The sequence below is a fragment of the Actinia tenebrosa genome, unplaced genomic scaffold, assembly GCF_029948245.1.
Source record: "Actinia tenebrosa isolate PJP-AT-01 unplaced genomic scaffold, QUT_ActTen_1.0 PGA_scaffold8__29_contigs__length_14323225, whole genome shotgun sequence".
NCBI lineage: Eukaryota > Metazoa > Cnidaria > Anthozoa > Actiniaria > Actiniidae > Actinia > Actinia tenebrosa.
In genome coordinates this window covers 12,460,510-12,482,186 of record NW_028292585.1, presented here as the reverse complement: position 1 = coordinate 12,482,186, position 21,677 = coordinate 12,460,510, and the positions used below count along the sequence as shown (strand labels likewise).

General features: G+C 35.6%; 1 protein-coding gene across 1 annotated transcript; it reads right to left on the bottom strand.

The window, feature by feature from the left end:
- Positions 1 to 1,025: 1,025 nt before the first annotated feature.
- On the bottom strand, positions 1,026 to 20,629 carry LOC116299471 (uncharacterized). The gene is made up of 22 exons (XM_031708130.2): positions 20,402 to 20,629; positions 17,068 to 17,185; positions 15,942 to 16,177; positions 15,271 to 15,379; positions 14,246 to 14,475; positions 13,667 to 13,778; positions 13,234 to 13,454; positions 12,546 to 12,660; positions 11,716 to 11,948; positions 10,710 to 10,812; positions 9,179 to 9,411; positions 7,928 to 8,036; positions 7,228 to 7,466; positions 6,534 to 6,645; positions 5,306 to 5,538; positions 5,034 to 5,148; positions 4,461 to 4,684; positions 3,929 to 4,034; positions 2,881 to 3,116; positions 2,412 to 2,438; positions 1,503 to 1,611; positions 1,026 to 1,349 (listed from the first exon to the last, which is right to left on the bottom strand). Exons 1-22 carry the CDS (start codon positions 20,463 to 20,465, stop codon positions 1,334 to 1,336), a joined length of 3,300 nt encoding a protein of 1,099 aa, XP_031563990.1. The 5' UTR covers positions 20,466 to 20,629; the 3' UTR covers positions 1,026 to 1,333.
- Positions 20,630 to 21,677: the final 1,048 nt, after the last annotated feature.

The window sequence follows — 21,677 nt, the reverse complement described above, 5'->3', positions numbered from 1 at the left end:
CAGGTGCTAGTTTAAACTTTCCCAGTCTAGAAATGACGTTGCTAGTCTCCTTCCTGTTTCCCCTTATCGATGTTGTGTTTACCTATTTTATTAGCCTCCTTTAAAGATTCTGAGTTTTGTGAGAAAGTCTCCTTGTATCGTTTAAACCTTTTTCATATTTATTCGGGGTCTAGGAGAGAGTTTGACATGGGCTTCCTGTCGAGAAGAGGTTCGATTTCTAAAGCCCTAGCGTATCAATCCCAGCTATGCATTATCACAAACAAGTAAGAGTTTTCTCAGAAAAAGGTACTCTTCTCCTCAGTTTCAAGTTCGCAATTTGACATTTGACAGGTTTTTGAGCTGGTATGGGTGTTACATTATAGTGTAAAAGCGGTTTCTCCAAACGTGTACGATTTGGGGTTTTGAATTTGGGAATTTTTGAATCTTTGAGGTTTGCGTTTTGGGTGTTGATCGAGATAGGATGGTTGGTCTTCGATATGAAGTGTCTCAAAAATTCACCATTATTGAAATATGATAAAATATATGGTTCATATAAATCGTATAAATGGTTCATGAGCTAGGACTGCTGCCATAATTTATATATGAGTACAGTGGGACAAGAGAAAATAGTTTATTTTTAGTCCTCGCCATGAGGGCGAGAGGACTAATTGTTTTAGTCTAATTCGTCCAGCGCAACCAGCACGTGTCATCCTGATTGGACTGCCTGTGCATTATTCAGTGTGCGTGAACTAATTCGGACACGAAAGGATTTGGCAAAAGTATACCACGACAGGAACGAGGACTATGATGCCCGACGATGACAAGAGCACAGTTTCAAAACGGTTTTTCAAACGTGCGCCGTCGTCCTTACTGTTACGACCTCAGTACAACGTGAACCATCTTAACTTGTTGTAGTCAAAGCAGCAGCGGTCTTGCAGGGCACCTAAGCCATAAAGACAATAAAACAATAGCCGAGAACAATGATTTTGGAGCTAAACAATACCCTGCAAAACCAAAACCCTAACCCAAAAAACAATAAAGCTTGCTACATGCGGTGCAAGAAAAACACAGTAAAGGTTTTTATTTATTTATTGTAGCAGAGTTAGTCACAGAAAAACTGAAAAGCTGAAATATATATTTAATAAATGCTCGATAGAAAAGTTACGTTTTTGATGTTGTCAAATTATGCGTTGCCATAGAAAAGTATTGCGGTGCAAGGTAATTGGTGATTGATTGGCTATATCATGATGATATCGTGCACGTGATTCGCACACTCGTCGTGACGTGGCATGTGTGTGTTATATCTGCACTAATTAACTTTATTGATTCCCTCACGTTTACTCCCCCGTTGAACCTATTTCTTGGCTCGACTGCAAAAAAAAAAAAAAAAAAAAAGTAACAAAGGCAGATACATAATGATTAAACTATGATAAATCAGCAATTCTAAACATATTCTACTTTGATTAAGTTAACCTGGGTTACAGATTTTTATTAATTGCAGATGATTGAACTTGTTTCCTTACCGTAAGATATACCACATGCGGCAGACGACAGATATAAGAACCAGGATAGCGAAAGCACCGGCAACTCCAATAATTATTAAGAAGTTAAGCCGTCGACTGAGAAGGAGCGCTGAAAAAGTACGTTTAGATTATATTTATCTCTTCACTTCATTGTTATAATAATTAGACATGAAAATAAACACTCGTAAGTTTGTAAGTTAATGTGACGCGAAGTGTCATGTTGCTTGGTTGCTTTTGTGGCCATCATCCTGCTTGGATATTCGTATACACTTATTTTAATAAAGTTAGTCGCCTGAAAAGCTACAAGGTTAAGACCAACAAGGATTATGGGTAGTTACATTTTACATGTTTCAACCACTTTAATAACTGTTGATGGATTTTAGATCTTTTAGCAGTTACAGTCTCACCTCTTCTGAGCATCCTCAAGCTGCAAATTGTATCAAAAGCTTTACTTGTTAGGTATTAAAAGTTTCCCATGATCCTTAGTGATCTCAGCTTTCTAGGTTTTTTGGTGACTAACTTTATTGAAATAAGTGTATGCTTCACCTAAAAGATGATAATGGGTTACCAGAAGAAATTGCGAAAAAGAAATCCTACTGTTGAAGACAAAAGTGACATCACCAAAGACAGATTATGAGGGCGCGTCGGGAAGGTTTCAAAGCACATGTTCTGCCCTTGAACGATTTCTTGCGAAGAGTGGAATGTATATAACTCATGCCGGAGTTTATTTGAATAATTCGTGGACCAATTCAAAGACATAACTTATCCTAACCGTGAATTGTATTGATAATATAATATATGCAAATAGCTTTGAATATTGTAGTTGGTGTTAGTTAAAGAAGGGTCTCCCAATAATTTGACAAATAGTATTTGTTCCTCTATATATTGATATTTCAAATACAACATTACCTTGTGCTTGCTGCTCCGTCATGCGATCTGAAAGATAGTAAAGTACTTTATTTAGCCACGAATCATGAGTGATAGATGGGTTGAAGATAGTGGAAGATAGACTGATGGGATGAAGGATGGATTAGTAGAAGATGGGATAGAATAGGTGAATAAATGGATAATGGATGGTTAAATAGAATAATGGTTGGATGGAGGGGTGAAAGAAATGATGGTTGGAGGGAGGGGTGAACGGAAGGGAGGTTAGATAGAGAGGTGAATGGAAGGGTGGTTAGATGGAAAATTAGATGGAAGGATGGTTGGGTGGAGGGATGGAGGGAAAGATGGAAAGGGTGGTTGGATTGAGGGATGAATAGAAGGATGATTGAGTGATTGAATGGAAGTGTGGTTAGAGCGGTAGGTGGAACGATCGATAGAAAGCTGAATGGATGGTTTGTATCATGGATACGTGGTCCCGCGGAAGCGCTCTTACTTGGGTCATCGTCCTTGATGGTAACAATTACACACTTTCCTCCTGACGTAAGAGTCGTGTCGTGGTCATAAGTTCCAATGATGACTGAGAAAGTCTCATCGTCTTCTTTGTACTCGTCGTCAACTAGATCGACGCTTAACGTCATGTACACTTGATCTGGAAGGAATGTTCTATTGACTTGGTTCTGTGGCTTGTAGTCTGATTTATCAACTGCTGAGCCGTCTTTTGTACTAAACCTGTTACACCAAAAATACAATTTTATAGTTCAAAACCGCTAGAAGTCATCATAATTGGAGTGTAGATAGAAATGAGTAATTATCCAATTATAATTTTAGTCTTTTTCCTTGTAGGACGGAACGTTTTCTGCAGTCTTTTTTTCCTTCTGCTGTTAAGTTATGGAATTCTTTAGATTTGCAAATTAGGAATGTGGAATCTCTTTCTATTTTTAAGAAAGATATCTGTGACAAGTTTCTTTCTTGGAAATGTAATAAACTATTTAATTATTCTATTTCAAGAATAGCGTCAGTTCTACATGCTCGATTAAGGTTACAAGCCTGTGCATTAAACGAATACTTGTTTCAAATCAATTGTTCTTCCTCTCCCCGATGTAGATGTGGAATTGAAAAAGAATCAATTATGCATTTTTTCTTTAAATGTCCCTTATATGCTGCTCAGAGAAATTCTCTTTTTACCTCAGCTGCATTGATTTGTGGTAGTTTGTGGCAAGATGTTTCTTCAAAAATGCAAAAACCTAATTGGTTTTTATATGGCTGTAGAGACTTAGACTTAAAAAGAAATCATGAACTTTTCACTGAAGTACAAAAGTATATATTAGCTACAAACCGTTTTTTGTTCACCAAAGATTTATTATTTTTCCATTTACTGTTTTCATTATTTCGCTTTTGCTAGTTTACTTTTCTTTCTTTGTACTGTAAATATTATGGATGTGAGCCCCCTAGTTAAGCTTTACAGCTTTTTGGGCAAATGTTTAGTAAAAAATGTTTAAATAAAAAAAATGAAAAAAAAAGAGTAATAGTCATTGTCTTACCAGATTAAAGAAGCCTTGTTTAAGACGCCTTCTCTTTTCAAAGTTAAATAGACGGTTTTGTTGCCCTCGCTGACCTCGATGCTCTGGTTACCACATCTGATAAAAGCTACAATGAAGTGATGCACAAGAAAATATAAAAACACGTACAAGAATGAGTTTCTCGTTATCTCCCTTGATTTCCCTTGTGCTTTGTTGATTCCCGTCATAGGCGTATAAGCATTTTTTCCCACTCACTATATTGAGGCAGAAAATATGGACTGAAAGCTTTCTCGCAAAGGATGCCTCCGATCCAAATCTATATACAAGGTGTTTTCTGGTCTAGCGGCTTTCTGGCTGAAGTGACAAAGTGAATGACAAATCGCGTGTTAAGTCCTAAAAGATGCCGGCTATAATGAGAACCACAATCGAAGCTGAAGACCTGTGCGAAAAATTCTCCTGAAATCAGAAACTTTCTACGCTTCCCGATTTTAAGAGATCTCAACCTCCCGCACAGTCACATTGAGAAAACAGTGCAAGGCGCCTTCATACTTACTGTCATCATCAATAATAGTAAATTCGGTACCAGGACATATTATGTGTACCCTGTCATCTGATGACGTCACAGACAAGCTAAACGTCTCGTCAGGTTCCAGGACGTTATCATTCACCAACACCACATTTTCTGTTAAGCTGGTCTGGTAGGGTGCAAATGTTAAGGTTTTATCGATAGCAATGTAGTCTTTACCAGATTGGGCGGTGCCATCAATCGTACGGATTCTGAAAAACAAACATTCACCATCAACATTCTGCGTGAGAGTGTCCAGTTTTTCACAGCCTTAGATTGTTAATTCTAAAAGGACCGAACAGACAAATGGAATACTGACACACACAAAAATAGCAACTTATTTGTCTTTGCATGCACCGGCATTCGATATCATTTTAGGGCATAATTACATTTTTATTAGAAGTACTATATAGATTGTCTATAATAAAGATTTTAAACCATCTCAGACAATATCAAGAATTATAACAAAAAATAGATTGATAGTAAAAATATATCCAATACGTCAAAAGCCGGCCGGATCTAGCTACCTGCTTGGAATGTTTTTGATATTGCAAGCCATACCTTATTGTGTGGTTGTATTGCAGAGATCCTTCTCGCGTGAACTCCATGAGTACAGGACCTTGACTGTTCTCGTAAACCCTCTGATGTCCTCTCCGATCTCTGCAGAACATGTTTACTAAAATGAAAGCAAGCATTCAAAGATCAATCATTCGGTCAGTCATCAGCCAGTCATTATAGTGTCACTCGAGCTTTTGAGGTTATGGATACTAATGATATGCTTATTTGTGCCATTGCTTTTGTTTTTTTAGGACAGATCAGGACAGAACTCTTACCGTCATTGCTGACAATAGTTACAGAAGAAGTTTTACAGTCTGGGAACTCGGTACTTCCATTAACAGCAGTCAATGAAAGCTGGAACGTCTGGTCATCTTCTACGAGTTTATCGTTGACTATATTTACTGAGATATGTTTTTCAATCTCCCCAACAAAGAATGTCAAGCGGAGATTAAGAATCGGTTCTGCGTAGTCCTCTGGAGTAATGGCGGTTTGTGGTGAAGTGTCAATGCTATAATACAAGAACATTAACATAATTTAGATGAGCAGGCTTTGTGCCAAAATTGCTCATGTGATTACTCATTTCCCGCCATTTTCCCTGTCACGTGATCGTTGAATGCGCAGGCCACTGAAAGACTTACGAATATTGCCCAGTAGGTATGTTGCAAAGCAAAAGCCTATGATCAACCAATAAGATTGCGAGTTAGATTTTTAGATTAATGATTAGTTCTTAATTAACCATGAACCCAAGCTCTCAATCTTTGATTACCAGGGGGGTGGGAATGGTGAACTGAGAAGAGTGTCATTTTACCGAAGGTTTGAAATTTTAAAAATGTTTTTCCTTTAAAGGTTATGTTGTCCATATAAAACTCGGAATTTACCTTCACCGGTAAGGTTATCGTTTATTGTTTGTTTTTTTTGTTTGTTTGTTTGTTGTTGTTTTTTTCTGGTTTTTTCGTTGTTGTTGTTGTTGTCTTTTGTTTTTTTGTTTTTTTGTTTGTTTGTTGTTGTTTTTTTGTTGTTTTTTTTGTTGTTGTTTTTTTTTTGTTTGTTTGTTTGTTGTTTTTTTTGTTTTTGTTTTTCGTTGTTTTTTTTGTTTTTGTTTTTTGTTTTTTGTTTTTTGTTTTTTTGTTTTGTTTTGTTTTTGTTTTTGTTTGTTTGTTGTTGTTTTTAATTAAAGAAAGACCGCTTAAACACTCACATATGCTGTTGAAAAGCTTTATCGATTCCTTGAAAGGTGAATTAACAGCACACTAAAAATAATCCGCTGCTCTTCGTTCGTAATGTGTAGTGAGTACTTCACATTGGTTACTAAATATGCCTCATCATTTTAAGATTAACTGCGAGAAATTCGCACATGATTAGCTTCTTTTCAAGAAAGTTACGAAAATCAAGGGTATTGGACTTGCGGTGGTTGATAGGAATGATACTTTATCGATAATATAAATCATGCCTTGCGCGCCTAGTCAAATCCTTAAAATCAGCTACAGTTCATTTTCTACTCACATGACAGAAGCGTTTGACACAGTGATTGCTCCCATTCGTCTGATCGTCATGTTGACAAATTTATCGTGTTCTTCATAGACTGTAGCCGACGTTCTCTTGAAGCAAAATGTATCTAGAAATTCAAAAATATTGTTATTGCAAAACAGCCTTTCAAGACCTAGCTAGGAAACAGTCAGATTTTCCATATCCGAACCCGTCGATTGGTAAATAACAAATATGTATCTCAATGGATGCTTCTGAATGTGCCTATCACCCTTTTGACAATATTCACAGTTTTGATTCTACATGGGGTAAGATAATAAATAACCCCAAACCTTTTTAAAAAATAGGCTTCTTGAAGTTATAAAGGTTTTTCACATCATATGCTAATGCTGGCACTTTAACGTTTCCTTTTTTGTATGTATAACTTCTAGAATTATCTGATTCATATATGATCAGTTTATTTTGTAAATTAATTCTGAAAATCCCTAAGGAGATTAAACTGATGACATGTTCTGTGTTGCATTGCTCTTATGTTTGTACTAAAATGTTTTTCTCTCAAAATCACGACCAGTTTTCCAGCGGCCATCTTTGTATTCTTGAACAATTAGGTGCGTGATTGGAAAGGTTTCTAAGCCTTATCTATAAGGCACCCTATATTTCCATTGCACTTTCCAAACAACATTCGTTGTTTAAATACAAAACAAGTACTTACTATCGTCATCGTGTATGGTGACAGCGTAACTTGTCGTATCGTTGAAGGTGACTCGAGAGTCGGTAGTGATTATGAAAACGTTGAATGTTTTGTACTCTTGTTCGCCCCAAACGTCGTTAGTCACAGGAATGACAAGTTCTTTTACCGTTTCGTAGGCTGCAAACACTATATCATCACATCTTGCTTGTACTGATGGATAATCATGCGGCAGAAAGACTGAATCAGAAGTTCTGCATAGTCTGTATATGAGAGAGAGAAAATCGTACCTTAAATATTGTTAAACGTTTAATTTCTTTGCCTTTTTCTTTTCTTTTCTTTTCTTTTTTCTTTTCTTTTCTTTTTTCTTTCCTTTTCTTTTCTTTTCTTTTCTTTTTTTTTTTTTTTTTTCCTTTCTTTTTTTTCTTTTCTTTAAAAAGAAAAAGAAAAGAAAATCTGAAGGCAATGTTTATAGGCAAAAACATAAAATGAAAACGCTGGAAAATAGGCCGGATCCAAGGGCGCATCTAGCCAAAATTTTAGGGGGGGGGCTAATTGAATTTAGGGGGAAGGGCTAATTGAGTTCCTTTCGTGAACACAACGGAAAACACTATAAAAAAGCACCATTTTTTTCTGCTGAAGGAGGGCTTCAACCCCCATTGCTCCCCCCTGGATCCGCCCTTGGGATCAAAACAATTGTAATTGGATACTGCATAACCCTTACCGCACAGTGTGGGTGTCTTCAAGCACACCAACACGACAAAGTCGAACTGTGTAGGACCCAACGTTTTCTTCAATGGAAGTTGAATATCCAGGACAGAAGTAAACATAGGCTGAAAAAATGATGATTTGATGATAAGCTCTGCGTAAAATGGTTTCATAACTGAAATAGAAGATATCTTCTAACACAATAGTTTTTTTTGTGTGTGCATTCAGGCTGCGTATGCTGCTTATGCGCCGCCTTTCACTGCTGTTGTCGTATGTTCGTTCTTCTATGACGGCATCCCATTTCAATAGAGGTGTTTGCGTGCTGGTTCTCTCCTCTGCTTTCGAGGTCTGTTTACTACCCACAGCATCAACTATATCCTTCTTTGGAATTTCATCTAAGGTGGACACAATGCGTGCCTTGATTTTGTGCTTAGAAAACGAGCAATACTTTATTTATTTAATTTAATTTATTGAAACAGTTTGCCAAAGGCAGGCGATTTCACAATAGAGCATTAAGTCCCCTACAAGGTGCATCATCCAAACCCAACCCATGTACTATAAAATATACTAACCAACCCTCAAAGAAACCTCTAAGAAAAAATATAAATTTAATCAATTTCCTCCATTTTTTCGTTTATGTCTTCTTATTTACCACGATTTTTGCTATCTAGTCGTCAAGGCGTAGCCGAGGGAGTCCACGAAATATTTTGACGGCTAGATGACGAAAAAAGTGTTAAATAAGAGGACATACCAAGGAAAGCTGGAGGAATTTTTTTTTTTTTTTTACCACAAAAAAATGAATAATTACTTCAAAACAAGAGTTAAATTTGAAAGAAAAACGGGATTTCAAGCGCGAGCGTGATTTGCTGACGTAATTTATCGGTATGTCCTCCTCTTTCCCTCGGCTCTAGACCAATCAGAAAGCGAAAAAATTCCCAATAGTGGTAAAAAATCGAATGAGGAAATATACTGAAAGAAAATTTTAAATTTCTGTAACTGGCATAGCTAATTCCGTGAAAGTGAAAAACTATAAATATTGATTAAAGCTTGATCTTCACCAGTGTATAAGCACAAGCATAAAACATAAGAGTGTACGTCCCCACTAGAAATTTAGTGACACAAGCATAATCACAAGCATAAGAAGAACGAAAACGTTTTGATGTTCTTAATAAACTTATGCCATGTTATGGCCGTGTCGTTAGTGAGGACCAGGGCTAAGATAAGTTACATTAACAAGAACATTTAGTTTAACTATTTGTTTACTTACTGTCATCATTTGTGATATTTATCTGTATACCAATGCAGGATGGATCAACAACCACTCGTGGGTCAGAAGTGTTACAAGTAACTGTAAAACTCTCATTTGTCTCGACTACTCTGTCATTGGTAAGAACCACAGGGAAGTTTTTAGTCAATTGATTGAGTGCAAATGAGACTGTGGTTGAAGTTTGAGACATGTAGTCGTTCGGGCTGAAAGCTGTACCATTGGTAATGCTGCACCTAAACGAAATGAAAAATATATGTTTTTTATTTATCAATTGACACGGTTTTCTTTGTTATTCGCAATGTTTTATCTTTGTTATAACCCTTTCATAGCAATGGTATACACTTAATGTCTGTTCGCGAGGGAAATAGTTTTGTTTTTCCGAGAGTCTCGATGATTCTCGAGGCAAAGCCGAGAAAAATGTTTCTATAGCGTGCTAAACAGTTTGATCAACTGAAAATATATTGCCATTAGTGAAATAAGGACGGAAGGGAAACATTTATGAGGTAGAGAGACTGATAAGTTGCCGTGGTGGATATGCAAGCTAAGAAAATGAGTTATTTCATAGTTTAATTATATAATGCTATATATAATGCATATTATTTCAGCAACTTTAATAAGTTTGGTGTTCTTTGTTACTTAGGAAGAAAATTTGGTTGATGTGAGAATGATAGCCAAGGGCTTTAAGATTTAGAACAATCAGACTTTCGGTTTTTGGAAAGCTGCAAATCGTATTTCGCGCAAATTTTGCCCGGTTTTCTCTCGTTACCAGGCTGGTATCTGTCATATGCTAAGGACGCCTTGAACAATTTATTATTGATATTCGAAGAAATGGCGGAAAGAAGGAAAGTTTTAGTAAAGTTTTCGGGTTTTCTTTTGCGTTGAAAAGTGCTTTAGGATCGTAAACCGAAAGAAATCTTTTGCTCTTTGGAGTTATATTTGGAGAAAGTGTGGACAAAACACTGAACTGTCGGAATGCCATGCATACGAAAGGATTTATTTTGCACAATATCAATGAATACTCTTCGATGGACACAGGTTTGTGCCAAATTTTGCAAAATGGCGGTCATGTTTTGTCTTAATAGTGCTCTTAAACCGAATCAAGAATTGTATTTATTCCTACGAAACAACAGTTATATGACAATTCCATATTGTGTCTTTCAAAATGACATGCATGTGAGATGTTTAAGATCTTGAGCATCGAGAGAAAATAAACAGTTGATAGAAAACCTTCTCAACTGATAAATATAATTCTTAATGGTTAGACCTTCAAGTCTTCTCGGACAAGGACTGTCTCCCAACCCTTCCTAACCTACAGTAAAATGGAGTATGCATAATGAAACAACCTGTTGAATTATCTATTATATTATTTGAAATGCGCTACATGAAAAAAAATCCCATTATTAAACAAGGTGCATTGTGGTCTAGCTTGAGCTAGTCATGCCGTATATGATGGTGTTTGCAGCTAAACCAGGATGCATGTTATTTCGAACTACGAAAACCTGATAGAATTAGTTTATAACTGTGTACGTACGAGATATTATTAGCAGTGACTGCGGTTGCTCCAGTTCTGTCCAGTCTCACAGTAGCAGGACCATTGGCTTCTTTCAACCGCGATCCTTGACATCCAACATTCACTGGAAAACATTATAAAACAAGATATATTAAGGCTTATGAGAAAATACATTTATTCTCATAAAGTGCAAAATGTTTATCACAAAGTTGAATTATTTCATCTTTGATTCTACCTTGACCACTTGCTGTTACTTGCTGTTTTTTTTTGTTTGGTTTGGTTTGGTTTGGTTTGGTTTGGTTTGGTTTGGTTTGGTTTGGTTTGGTTTGGTTTGGTTTGGTTTGGTTTGGTTTGGTTTGGTTTGGTTTGGTTTGGTTTGGTTTGGTTTGGTTTGGTTTGGTTTGGTTTGGTTTGGTTTTTCCGTTAGATTGTTTTATATAGCAAACTTTCCAATCAAGATTTTAAATCATATTTTTAATTACAATTTTTTCTCATTTGGGCTCCCTGTACTTAAATCAGCGCAGAGGTCGTTCTTGGGTTTGATAGATAAGTTGTTTGACTTTCATGTATTATTGGGTAACTTATAAAGAAAGTTAAATCTTTTGCGACAGGATATTCCTATATCGATATTGAGCAATTAGAATAATTGAAAGGAAAAATGATAATGTATGAATAATAAATATTACATGGTGGCGCGAAAACGGATTTCACAAGCAAAAACTTGAAAACATTGGAAAACTGAAAAAACGTCATCGATATCTTCACTAGTTCGTATGAAAAATACGAGTGGCTTGCGCTTATTTCGTTGCCATTAAAACACAAAATGATATAATGAATATGATCAGTTTGACTTTTCTTTCAGGAAAAAATATATATAAATCCTTGACCAAATAGTCCATTTGTGATAAGTTGAATGTTTTGCAACAGAATAGAGTTATCTTTATTGAATAATAAGAATAATGAAAAGAAAGAATAAAAAAGATAGAAAAAAAGCATAAATATGATGTAAATTTTATTATTTTCATACCATCATCACTTATCAGTTTGACAGTTCTTTCAGATTTTCCAGTCCTAACATTGCTTGAAGACACTCCTGATATCTTAACCTTGAAAGTCTCGTCGTCTTCTATCAGTCTGTCATCCACCAATGTACAGGCTGTTATTGTTCTGTTTGTTTCATTTGCTTCAAATTCGATCAAACGGGGACTTATACCAGTGCAATCTGCACTCTTAGCAGTAGTGTCAAATACGAGTTCCAGACTAAAGGCAATCGAAAATTAATAAAAATCAACAAATAAGCACATTTTACCTTTTTCTACAAGACGGTTGAATATCGACATCACAACACCTTGGACAATTTTTCTCAATCATTACAACCTTAACGTTTAGTCTCGCTTGGATGCAAAGGCACGGTTACCTTTCAAGATGGCGAAGGAAACTGTGAAGGGGACTATTTATACCATGATTAACCTCATTCAATAATTGGATGATGGGAAGATGTGGTGTTAATGATGATGATGATGAAGAGCAAATGTATTGGTAATGATGATGATGATGATGATGATGATGATGATGAAGGGCAGATGTAATGGTAATGATGATGGTAATGATGATGATTTGAAGATGATGTGGTGGCAATGATGATGATGATGATGATAAAGATGATGGGATGATATGATAGTAATGTTGGTGATGATACCCTCATGTTGCTGATTAGGATGACATAATAATGTTAATGACATGGTGATAATAAATAATGATGATGATCATAAGAAGAATGTTGATAATAATCAAATTATGATACCGTAATTTTTGTGATTATGATGATTTAAAGAGCATAAAGAGAAATACAATTACCTGACACTAGAAGCTATTGAAGTTCGACCCTCCCTTCTGATAGTGAGAGTAACATTAGGTGATCCAACACCTTCAGTCACTTGGATCTCACTAACACTCGTCAGAAAAAAGGTATCTGAAAAAAAATCGTGTCATTAGTTGCTTTATGTTTAATCTATTGCTTAAACATATTATTTATTTTTCTTTTTGCCTTTTCTCTATTTTCCGTAATTCATTTAGCGTGCATTTTGTTTATTTCGTAATTACACATAATGTATTGTCAATGAATTCATAAAAACCAAACACTTATAACATTGTATTATCAAAAGTGGAAATCTTTTTTCCTGTCCAAATAAGACTAATTTGGATCGTTTCCATTCGCGTTCTTTCGAGGGAAAAAAATGATTTATGGAATCAGTCTAGTACAGTTGGGGATGATATGAATAATCTGCAATAGGACTACATGTCTGTCCAATTTGGAAATAATTGAATTCAAAAAATTCCTCTGACTGCCAAATTGGACTCAACCTATCGGCCTCTTCCAATTTTGCCAGTCCTCGGAATTTTTTTCATCCAATCATTTCCAAATTGGACAGCATGGAGTCCTATTACCTATACTAATCCAATCAACAGTTTTGATATAGCAAGGTTATAAGAATCGCAGTTAGTAATGCAATTTACATATTAAAAAAAGTCGTCAGACGCTTACTGTCGTTATCCTGAATAGTGACGTCATAATGGGCTGTATCGTTAATTGTGACGGCAGAACTTTCCAAGTAAATCTGAAACGTTTGGATTTCTGTATCTCCTTTATTATCATTGATAATAATAATACCAGCAGTTACCCTGTCTCTATTTACTGTAAAAGCTACATCTTTACATTCTGCAATAATTGATGGGCTGTTTCCTCCTTCGGTTGTTCTACATAATCTGTAGAAACAGAAAAACAATTGCATCTTTAGTGTCCTAGTAACGATAAGACGCTATGAAAAGACTGTTCACATGACCGATCATGAGCAATGGTTTCAAGTCGAGTTTGGGTTTAGTGAATAAAATAATCATATTCAATCTCGACTTCAAGCTATTGTTTCGTAGTCATCCAAGCAAACTCGGGAAATGTCTATGTACACTTGAATACTCACTTAACAGTAGGCGATGTATCCAGGACACCTACACGACAAATTTCGACTGAAAAAGAACCGGCATTTTCGGCGACTTTTTTTGCATAACCACCAGGACAGAAGAATGCGTACGCTGTAAAGAATAAATAGTGTATGTCGTTAATTGAACGAACGCTTTATAAAGTCGCATTTTATTGGCTTAGATTGAGTATTGTGTTGGAAGCAACGGACGTATTTACTGTGTTACCGAAACATACTGCTCCCTGTGTTTCATGATAAAACATGACCCTGTTTAACTAAACAGTTGTCATCATGATGTTGAACGTGCTTTTCGCTATATACTAACCGACCTGCCGGATCGCAGAGAGAACTTATTCGCATTCCTATTGTGATTATGCTGCTACGCAAAAGACAATAAACTGTAAGACAGAGTCTTAGAGGGTATTTTTCGCAGGCCTGTTGCAGTTTCAATGCATACAATATCATATGGTAAAGGAGATATGACCACAGTACAGTCACGAGAGTTTGCCGCTGCTTTTTCTACTGCACAAAAACGAGTGCTTTTATTATCTCCTTGAAAACTAAGAAAAAATGACTTACTGTCGTCGTTTTGAATGGTAACTACAGCATCATCACAAGAGCTATTGATTCGTACTCTTACGTCACGTGTAAAACATCTCACTTTAAAGTTTTCGTTTGCCTCGGGAATAGTATCATTTTTAATGGCAATACTCATTCTCTGTACTTTGTTGCGATTTGTGAAGCTGAAAGCAGAGTTTATTGTTGTATAATCACTTGGTGCTGTTGCACTGTCATCTTTTGTGAAGCATCTTTTGTAAAATAGAAAAAAAATTGTGAGAACAAAGGTCTTTGGTCGCTGGATGTCAATAAGCTGCAAGGCGTTGGCACCACATAATAGTTTGACGCCATGCTGAATGAAAAATGTGGTTACACTATGAAAGCAAAAGTTTTGAATGGAAATTAATCTTACGACAGATGCAATATGATGCTATACATAATCACATGATCATAATCCAATAAAGAAAGGATAAAATGTGGCCATTAATATATTTTCCTTTCGCTTTTTATTTATCTAATGGCATTCCAAAGCTATGCATTTTCTTATGTCTGTTTTTAAACTTATTAGTGGATTTCAACCATCCCCAGTAGAGTCGAAAAAATGGAGCACGGCAGACCGTTGTTTTTGTCGCCTGTAGTTAATTTATCTTTCATGTCGCCAGTAGTTAATCTATTCATCCGATTATCCTCTGACAAATAGAAATTCGGTTGCTAATATCACTGCCGAGCGAGTTTCGAAGGGACGAGAGTGTCACCCGAGCGTTGTAAGTGTCCACGAGCTACTTCTGGACTCACTCGGTGAAGCAGGAGCGCCCGCATTTTTCCTTTACCAGCGGAATAAATTTAGATTACAAGCAACCGCGCCGTCTGCCATGCTTCCTTGAATGAATTGACAAAGACAGGGCATTTGATGTGTTGGTAAAGGAAGCAAGTGAGAAATATTTTCAGCGTTAAAGAACACCATTATGGTCGTCGTGAGAAAGCGTCGTGTTTTTTTTTTTTTTTTTTTTTTTTGTTTCTTTTTTACGAAAATATAAAATACTTACTCGATAGAATGGGTATCTCTATTAGCTCGGAATGACCCGGACCTGGCTATTTGGACTGTCGCTGTTCCCGCAGACTCACTGACCTGGGTGTTTTGACAATTAATACTGACTGGAATGGAGACAAAATAGGAATCAATGTTAGAGTCATATCAAAAAATGCGAGTCGCTTAAACAGGACTTCAACTCGAGAAACACTTAATAGATCTCCTTGGCTCGGGCGCTATCGGGCGTAATGTTTTCCCATTTCAGACCACGTGTCATTCCCTAAAGCATCATCTATTTGTTTAACGGTTGCGCACGAGAAGACACATTAATATGGATACGACTCAAACAAAGAATCTTATTCTCAACGGAAAGGCACGTGGTCTGAAATGTGAAACACTACGCCCAAGCAGAGGAGGTATATTACCATTAACAATGTTATCGTCTATATTATTCATATACACATTAAGTCTGCGCGTAACGTTTTCCCACAAGATAGACCACGTGTCTTTTTCTTATGAATTATTTCTTTCTTGAATGAGCCAAAAAGACAAACAGATAGACACACGACACACAGACAGATAGACACACACACACATACACAGACAAATAGACACACAGACAGATAGACAGACAAACAGACAGAATCAAACAGAGAGGAGAAAAGTTGCCCTTTAATTCTTCCTTACCATCATCATCTGCTATGTAGACTCTGTGTCTCGTGTAGTTTGCCTTCCTATTGATTGCAGCATCTTTTCGAATCTCAACGATAATAGTTTCGCGTTTCCCGATTTCGACAAGTTCATCATTGAGTATAAAAAGACTGATATTTTGGGGGGATAAATCATTAGCTGGAAAAGTTACAACCAATGATCCTACTACAAGGTAATCACTATCCTTGGTCGCGGTTCCCTTTAGATCTAAGCTGTATAAAGATAAAAAGGAGACATATACATGGCAAAAAAAATTATATTCTGAATGATTTGTTTATGTTTGTCAGCATATAAATAAGAGAATATGAACTAAAAGAAGGAATCCCGTGCCCCATCATGTGCACACTTTGATGCTATCTTTAGAATCTATTCTAAAAATGTCATCCAATTGTATCATTTATTTGATCGTTTGATTTTCTGCACGTGCATAGTACGCGCGCGCTCTACGCTGTTTGCTAACGTTTTCCTGTGTTTTCTTATGTTCAAATGGTCAAATCTGCCCTCAAGATGACGATGTAGGTCGAAGGCTTTGGAAAATAGATGTAAAAATACTCCAGAAAGTTGAACAGATTACTACTTCAATTTCCTGTCGTATTTGCCAAGCTTTCGACGCGCACATTCATCTTCAGGGCAGAGTCGAAATAACGGAAAAACCCCAAAAACGTAAGCAAACAGCGTAGAGCGCGCGCGTACTATGCGCGTGCAGAAAATCAAAAGATCAAATAAATGATACAATTGGATGACATTAGTAGAAGTAGAAGAAGAAGAAAAAGAAGATGAAGAAGAAGAAGAAGAAGAAGAAGAAGGAGAAGAAGAAGAAGAAGGAGAAGAAGAAGAAGAAGAAGAAGAAGAAGAAGAAGAAGAAGAAGAAGAAGAAGACGAAAAGATACAAAGTAGTGGAATAAAGCCAGTGATAAAGATCTAGAGCTTTTCAAAGGATGATATGTCTAATTGAACAATGTGTTTTACGGCGTTCTTTGGCTGCCAAATATTTTAAAGGGAGATTAAAGAAGAAAGAGATGGAGGGACGGGGGATGAGGGACGGGGGAGGAAGAATGGTAAATTGGAAAAAGAGACGCAGAAATGCGAAATATATACTTACCTCACTGTTGTTTGTATGTTTGTGTCAACAGTTCTTTCAAGGCTGATGCTAACAAAACCAGACGTTTCAGATTTTTTTGATGACCTTGACGTGAATGCTACTTTTGGTTTAGCGGGAACTTTAAGAAAGAAATCCAAGAACAAATTACATAAAATTTAACATAGTTTAACCTCCAAATACAAAGAAAAATTATTTACAATATTTGCAAACAAACAAACAAACAAACAAACAGGGAAGTGTGGCTTTTTGTATGTGTAAGTTTTGTGTAAAAGCTCGTTTTATAGCCAAAAGACCCTGCATAGAAATCATTCAAATACACTCCAGTATTAGAAGAACTACACTGGCTACCAGTAAAACAGCGAATTACTTACAAAATATTGCTACTCACATTCGAAGCACTTAACTCTAGGGCTCCTGATCACCTGACTAATCTACTACAAAGCTACACACCATCAAGACAATTAAAATCGTCTTCCAAAAACCTACTTCAAGTTCCTAACAGTAACATAAATTCGTATGGTGAACGAATTTTCCAAATCTCTGCTCCAAAGTTATGGAATCAACTGCCACAAGAGTTAAAAGCAAAAGACTTTTCTCTTTAGATACTTAATTTTTATAATAGATTTTTTATTCGCATATTATTTTATTAAAGACTTTTAAATCTATTAAATTATAAACTAGTATGTGATGAACGTACTTTGGAAATTGTTAAAAACGAATCATCAAGTGAATTTAATATAATTTTAATATAATATAATTTTAAATAATTTGTTGTAAAGCGCCATTGACCTCACGGAAATGGCGCTATATAAATGTTTATTTATTATTATTATTATTATTATTATTATTATTATTATTATTATTATTATTATTACTGTATTACTATTATTAAGTGCAGTCATAATATGGCGCGAAACACAAAGTATGAAATAACTGCTAAAGTTAAATATACAAATAAGAAAAAAAGATATATACAGCTATTTTTAAAAAAGGTTGAATACTCAATACTGCATACTGAATAGTGCATTCCAAGACCACAGGACATTGTGGGTCTCGTTAATTTGAAATAAACAGTCAGTGATGATTTTTAGGCATGTTTTGTCCCTTTTTAAAGTTAAATGAGCAATCTAATTAGTTAGCGATTCAAATTTAGTTAATTTTGAATCATAATTAATTTTCTAAGGCCTAGGGCAAACGTCGAACTTTCCATGCACCGAACTTAATTACATCAGAGAATGCCGCCTCATTATCACCTGATATCCATTGTTTTTAATGAGTTCGGTACATGGAAAGTTCGACGTTTGCCCTAGGCCTAAGTTGTTTAATTGAATGCATCAAACTGGAAATAAAAATATTTTGAGCCACTTCGTTGTGTCGTGTCCGTATTCACTGGAGAGTTGTCGAAGTGATACTTTTCTCAAATTCTGTCAAGGAATGGGATACTGAATTAAACATTTCTTTCCGTATAAAAGCACAGGAATGGCATGGTTTTTGAATGTTTTTGAAGACTCCGCCTTTATATTTTCATAGAAGCGAGGAGTACGCGCGTCGGCTTGGTCTAATTAGCGTTACAAGATACAAAGATAAGAATATGTGGACCGCGTAGCACTTATGAAATACATGAAGATATAGAAATAATGATAAGTTATAACTTATCATTATTTCTATATCTTCAGATACAAAGATACAGAGTTACAAAGATACAGAGTTACAAAGATACAGAGTTACAAAGATACAGAGTTACGAAGAAACAAAGATACAGAGTTACGAAGATACAGAGCTACAAAGATATCGAATTTCAATAAGACAGAGTTACAAGAAAATAGAAAATACAAGAAAATAGAGTTACAACGATATTGAATTACATGTAAGCAGAGTATTTATTGCATTTGCCTCTCGATGAAATTGAATTGATTGTTAAATTAATTTCATTTCCCATGCTCATTAATAATTCATGAGGAAACCAGCCAATCAATGGGCTATTTTTGGGTCACATGATGTTACTTGAAACCTGGTAAAGTCACGTGAAAGGATTGAATTCAGTCTGTAGTCATGAGAAGTCATTTCAAAGCCTCCAATATTGGACTGGACGGGGTTTCAAGTCCGCTCAATCAGTTTCAGTCCAAGGCGAAGCGATAGTACGCGTTTTCTGAAGCATTTCATAGGAGACCTTTATGGGCCCACCAAATTGTACAAAATAGTGCTCTTGAACAATAGAAAACAATAGAATTAGCATACATATTAGTAATACTAATATTTCACAGTTATTATATTGTTTGGATTCTAATTCATTTCGTTCACAGCATTATTCTCTCGTTTTTAGAGTAAAACACGACTTTTAGCGGTCAAACACTATTTTGGCTTCTTTTCAGTACCACGATTTTTTTGAGTTTTGAAGGTGAACAATCTGGATTCCTGGTGTATTTAATTTGAATTTCGTTGACTTACGTTTAACTTTAGATGAAAAAAAAAAAAAAAAACACGGAAAAGCCTCTTTTGGTCTCTTATTAATATCTTTGTCTATATATCTTTCATGAGATACATGAGATATATTTTGTGACTCTGTATCTTTGTAACTCTGTAACTCTGTAACTCTGTAACTCTGTAACTCTGTAACTCTGTAACTCTGTAACTCTGTATCTTTGTATCTTCGTAACTCTGTATCTTGTAACGCTGAATATACCTAGCCGACGCGCGTTTGTTCTGAATCGGAAAACGGAAATAATTTTCTCGATTTTTAAAAGTGCAATATTTTCAAATCAAAAAAAGATGCCGTTCATCTTTGGGACAAATGCATGAATTCTGTGTGGTTTTTGTTTGTATAAGTTCAGTGGTCTCGGAAGAGTTCTTGGAGCTCACTTTAGTGCTTAGCAAAATATGTAGTAGTAAATTTGGACAATCACCTAGCTAGTTTGGAGCCTAGCTTTCAATATTTCTGCTTCTAACCTTTTCGACTCTTTGCATCCCGATCTATTGAAAGTCTTGTCGTCTTCTCAACCTAGCAATGTGTCTGTTGTTCCTACTGTGCTTTTTCTTTTCCTCGACAAACTTATTAACTCATAGCTCACCTTAAAGACCTGCTCTGCGCACGCTGCTATATTCGTACAAACTATGAATGTAGCATTAGATAATTATCATTATACTAATGTCCATATTCTGCCTAGTTTTTGTTTTTGTTTTTTTAACTGACAAATAAAACAAATGAATAAATTTAAATAAATAAAATAAATGAATAAAATGAATAAATAAATAAACTCATAAATAAATAAATATATATGTTGCAAATAATGTCCAACGCTGGGATTTTTTGATAATCCTAAGGTTTTATACTTACCTTGCGCTATAAGATAAAACAGGAAAACAACAAAGCACGACAAGCTAGCTGTACAAGTTGCCATTTCCAGGTCGGTACAAAGTAAGAGGAATACAATCGTTTCCCTTTAACCTTCAAAAAGAGACCCTAATAATAATTTAATACTGTAAGACGTCGTTAATAATAAATATAGCAGAGTAAAGCAAACACCCTTTGGCGTATTAAACCTGAAAAGCCGTAGGTCTTTATTATTGCCCGCTCGTGTTCAAACTGAATGTTCTAGACCTCAAAATATTCTCAACATGACGTCAAACCAGGCATAGTCAATGGAGCGAAATGGTTGGGAAACCTATTGTTCTAGATTTTTGTTCGACTTTATCATCTAGTAATTTAACTGTATCTGTGCGGAAATATTTATCCGCATAGTTTGTAGTCATCGGATGAAAGTTTTTACTTTCAAAATGTTTATACAAGAAAATAATAAGGAAAGCAGTATTTTTAGCGATACTTGCTTTGGTTCGTTGTGCACGGTCAGTATCAGTTTTCAAAAGTGGACGAATAATAAGGAAAACAGTATTTTTAGCGATACTTGCTTTGGTTCGTTGTGAATGGTCAGTATCAGTTTTCAAAAGTAGACGAACCTCTAGGCGAATTTAATTCGATAACTTTCAAAACATTACGAGTATCTATAAATTACGAGTTGTACGAGAAGATAGTGCGATTTTTTTGTTTATAAACACAAAACAAAATTGAGCAAATTAATTGGGACTCTACAGAGAACAATTTGGGATTTAATCCTCTGTCCAATCAGAATCGAGAATTTTGTCAAGTGTATAAACTTGCAAGTAACTAGAGTTTGAATATAAGAAGATTTTCAATGTTAAGACTTCTGATGTAATCGAAGAAAGTTCTGAAATGTAAATAACTCATCAATGGTGGTCTCACAGAAAGAATTCTTTTCAAAATATATGAACCTGAACCTTCGGCGTTAGACGAGAAAGGAAATAACGTCAAGTGAAGCCAGGAAATACAGGCGATGGATAAGACATAATAAAGTAAAATAACATAGCGTCGATGCAGGGGAGTAGAAGGAAAAGGATTTTTTTAATAATGAAAATACTACGGTGTGAAATTTCGTAATAATTACATGTTCGCTCGTTCGCTGCGCTCACTCATAAAATATCTCCTCAACACTCGAAGATAAAATCGTATCTCCGCGATTAATTCTATGTGATATCCCCTATATATCTCAGAGCTTTATATATATATATATATATTAGCACTTGATTCCGCTATT

Bases quoted from the DNA above. Each gene is read 5' to 3' on its own strand.
- LOC116299471 (XM_031708130.2), bottom strand. From the start codon at position 20,465: ATGGCAACTTGTACAGCTAGCTTGTCGTGCTTTGTTGTTTTCCTGTTT. The intron at 4,035-4,460 runs GTAAGTATGAAG...ACTTCATTGTAG, and splicing joins TACTATTATTGATGATGACA to CTTTTATCAGATGTGGTAAC. The intron at 2,439-2,880 runs GTAAGAGCGCTT...ACTATCTTTCAG, and splicing joins CATCAAGGACGATGACCCAA to ATCGCATGACGGAGCAGCAA.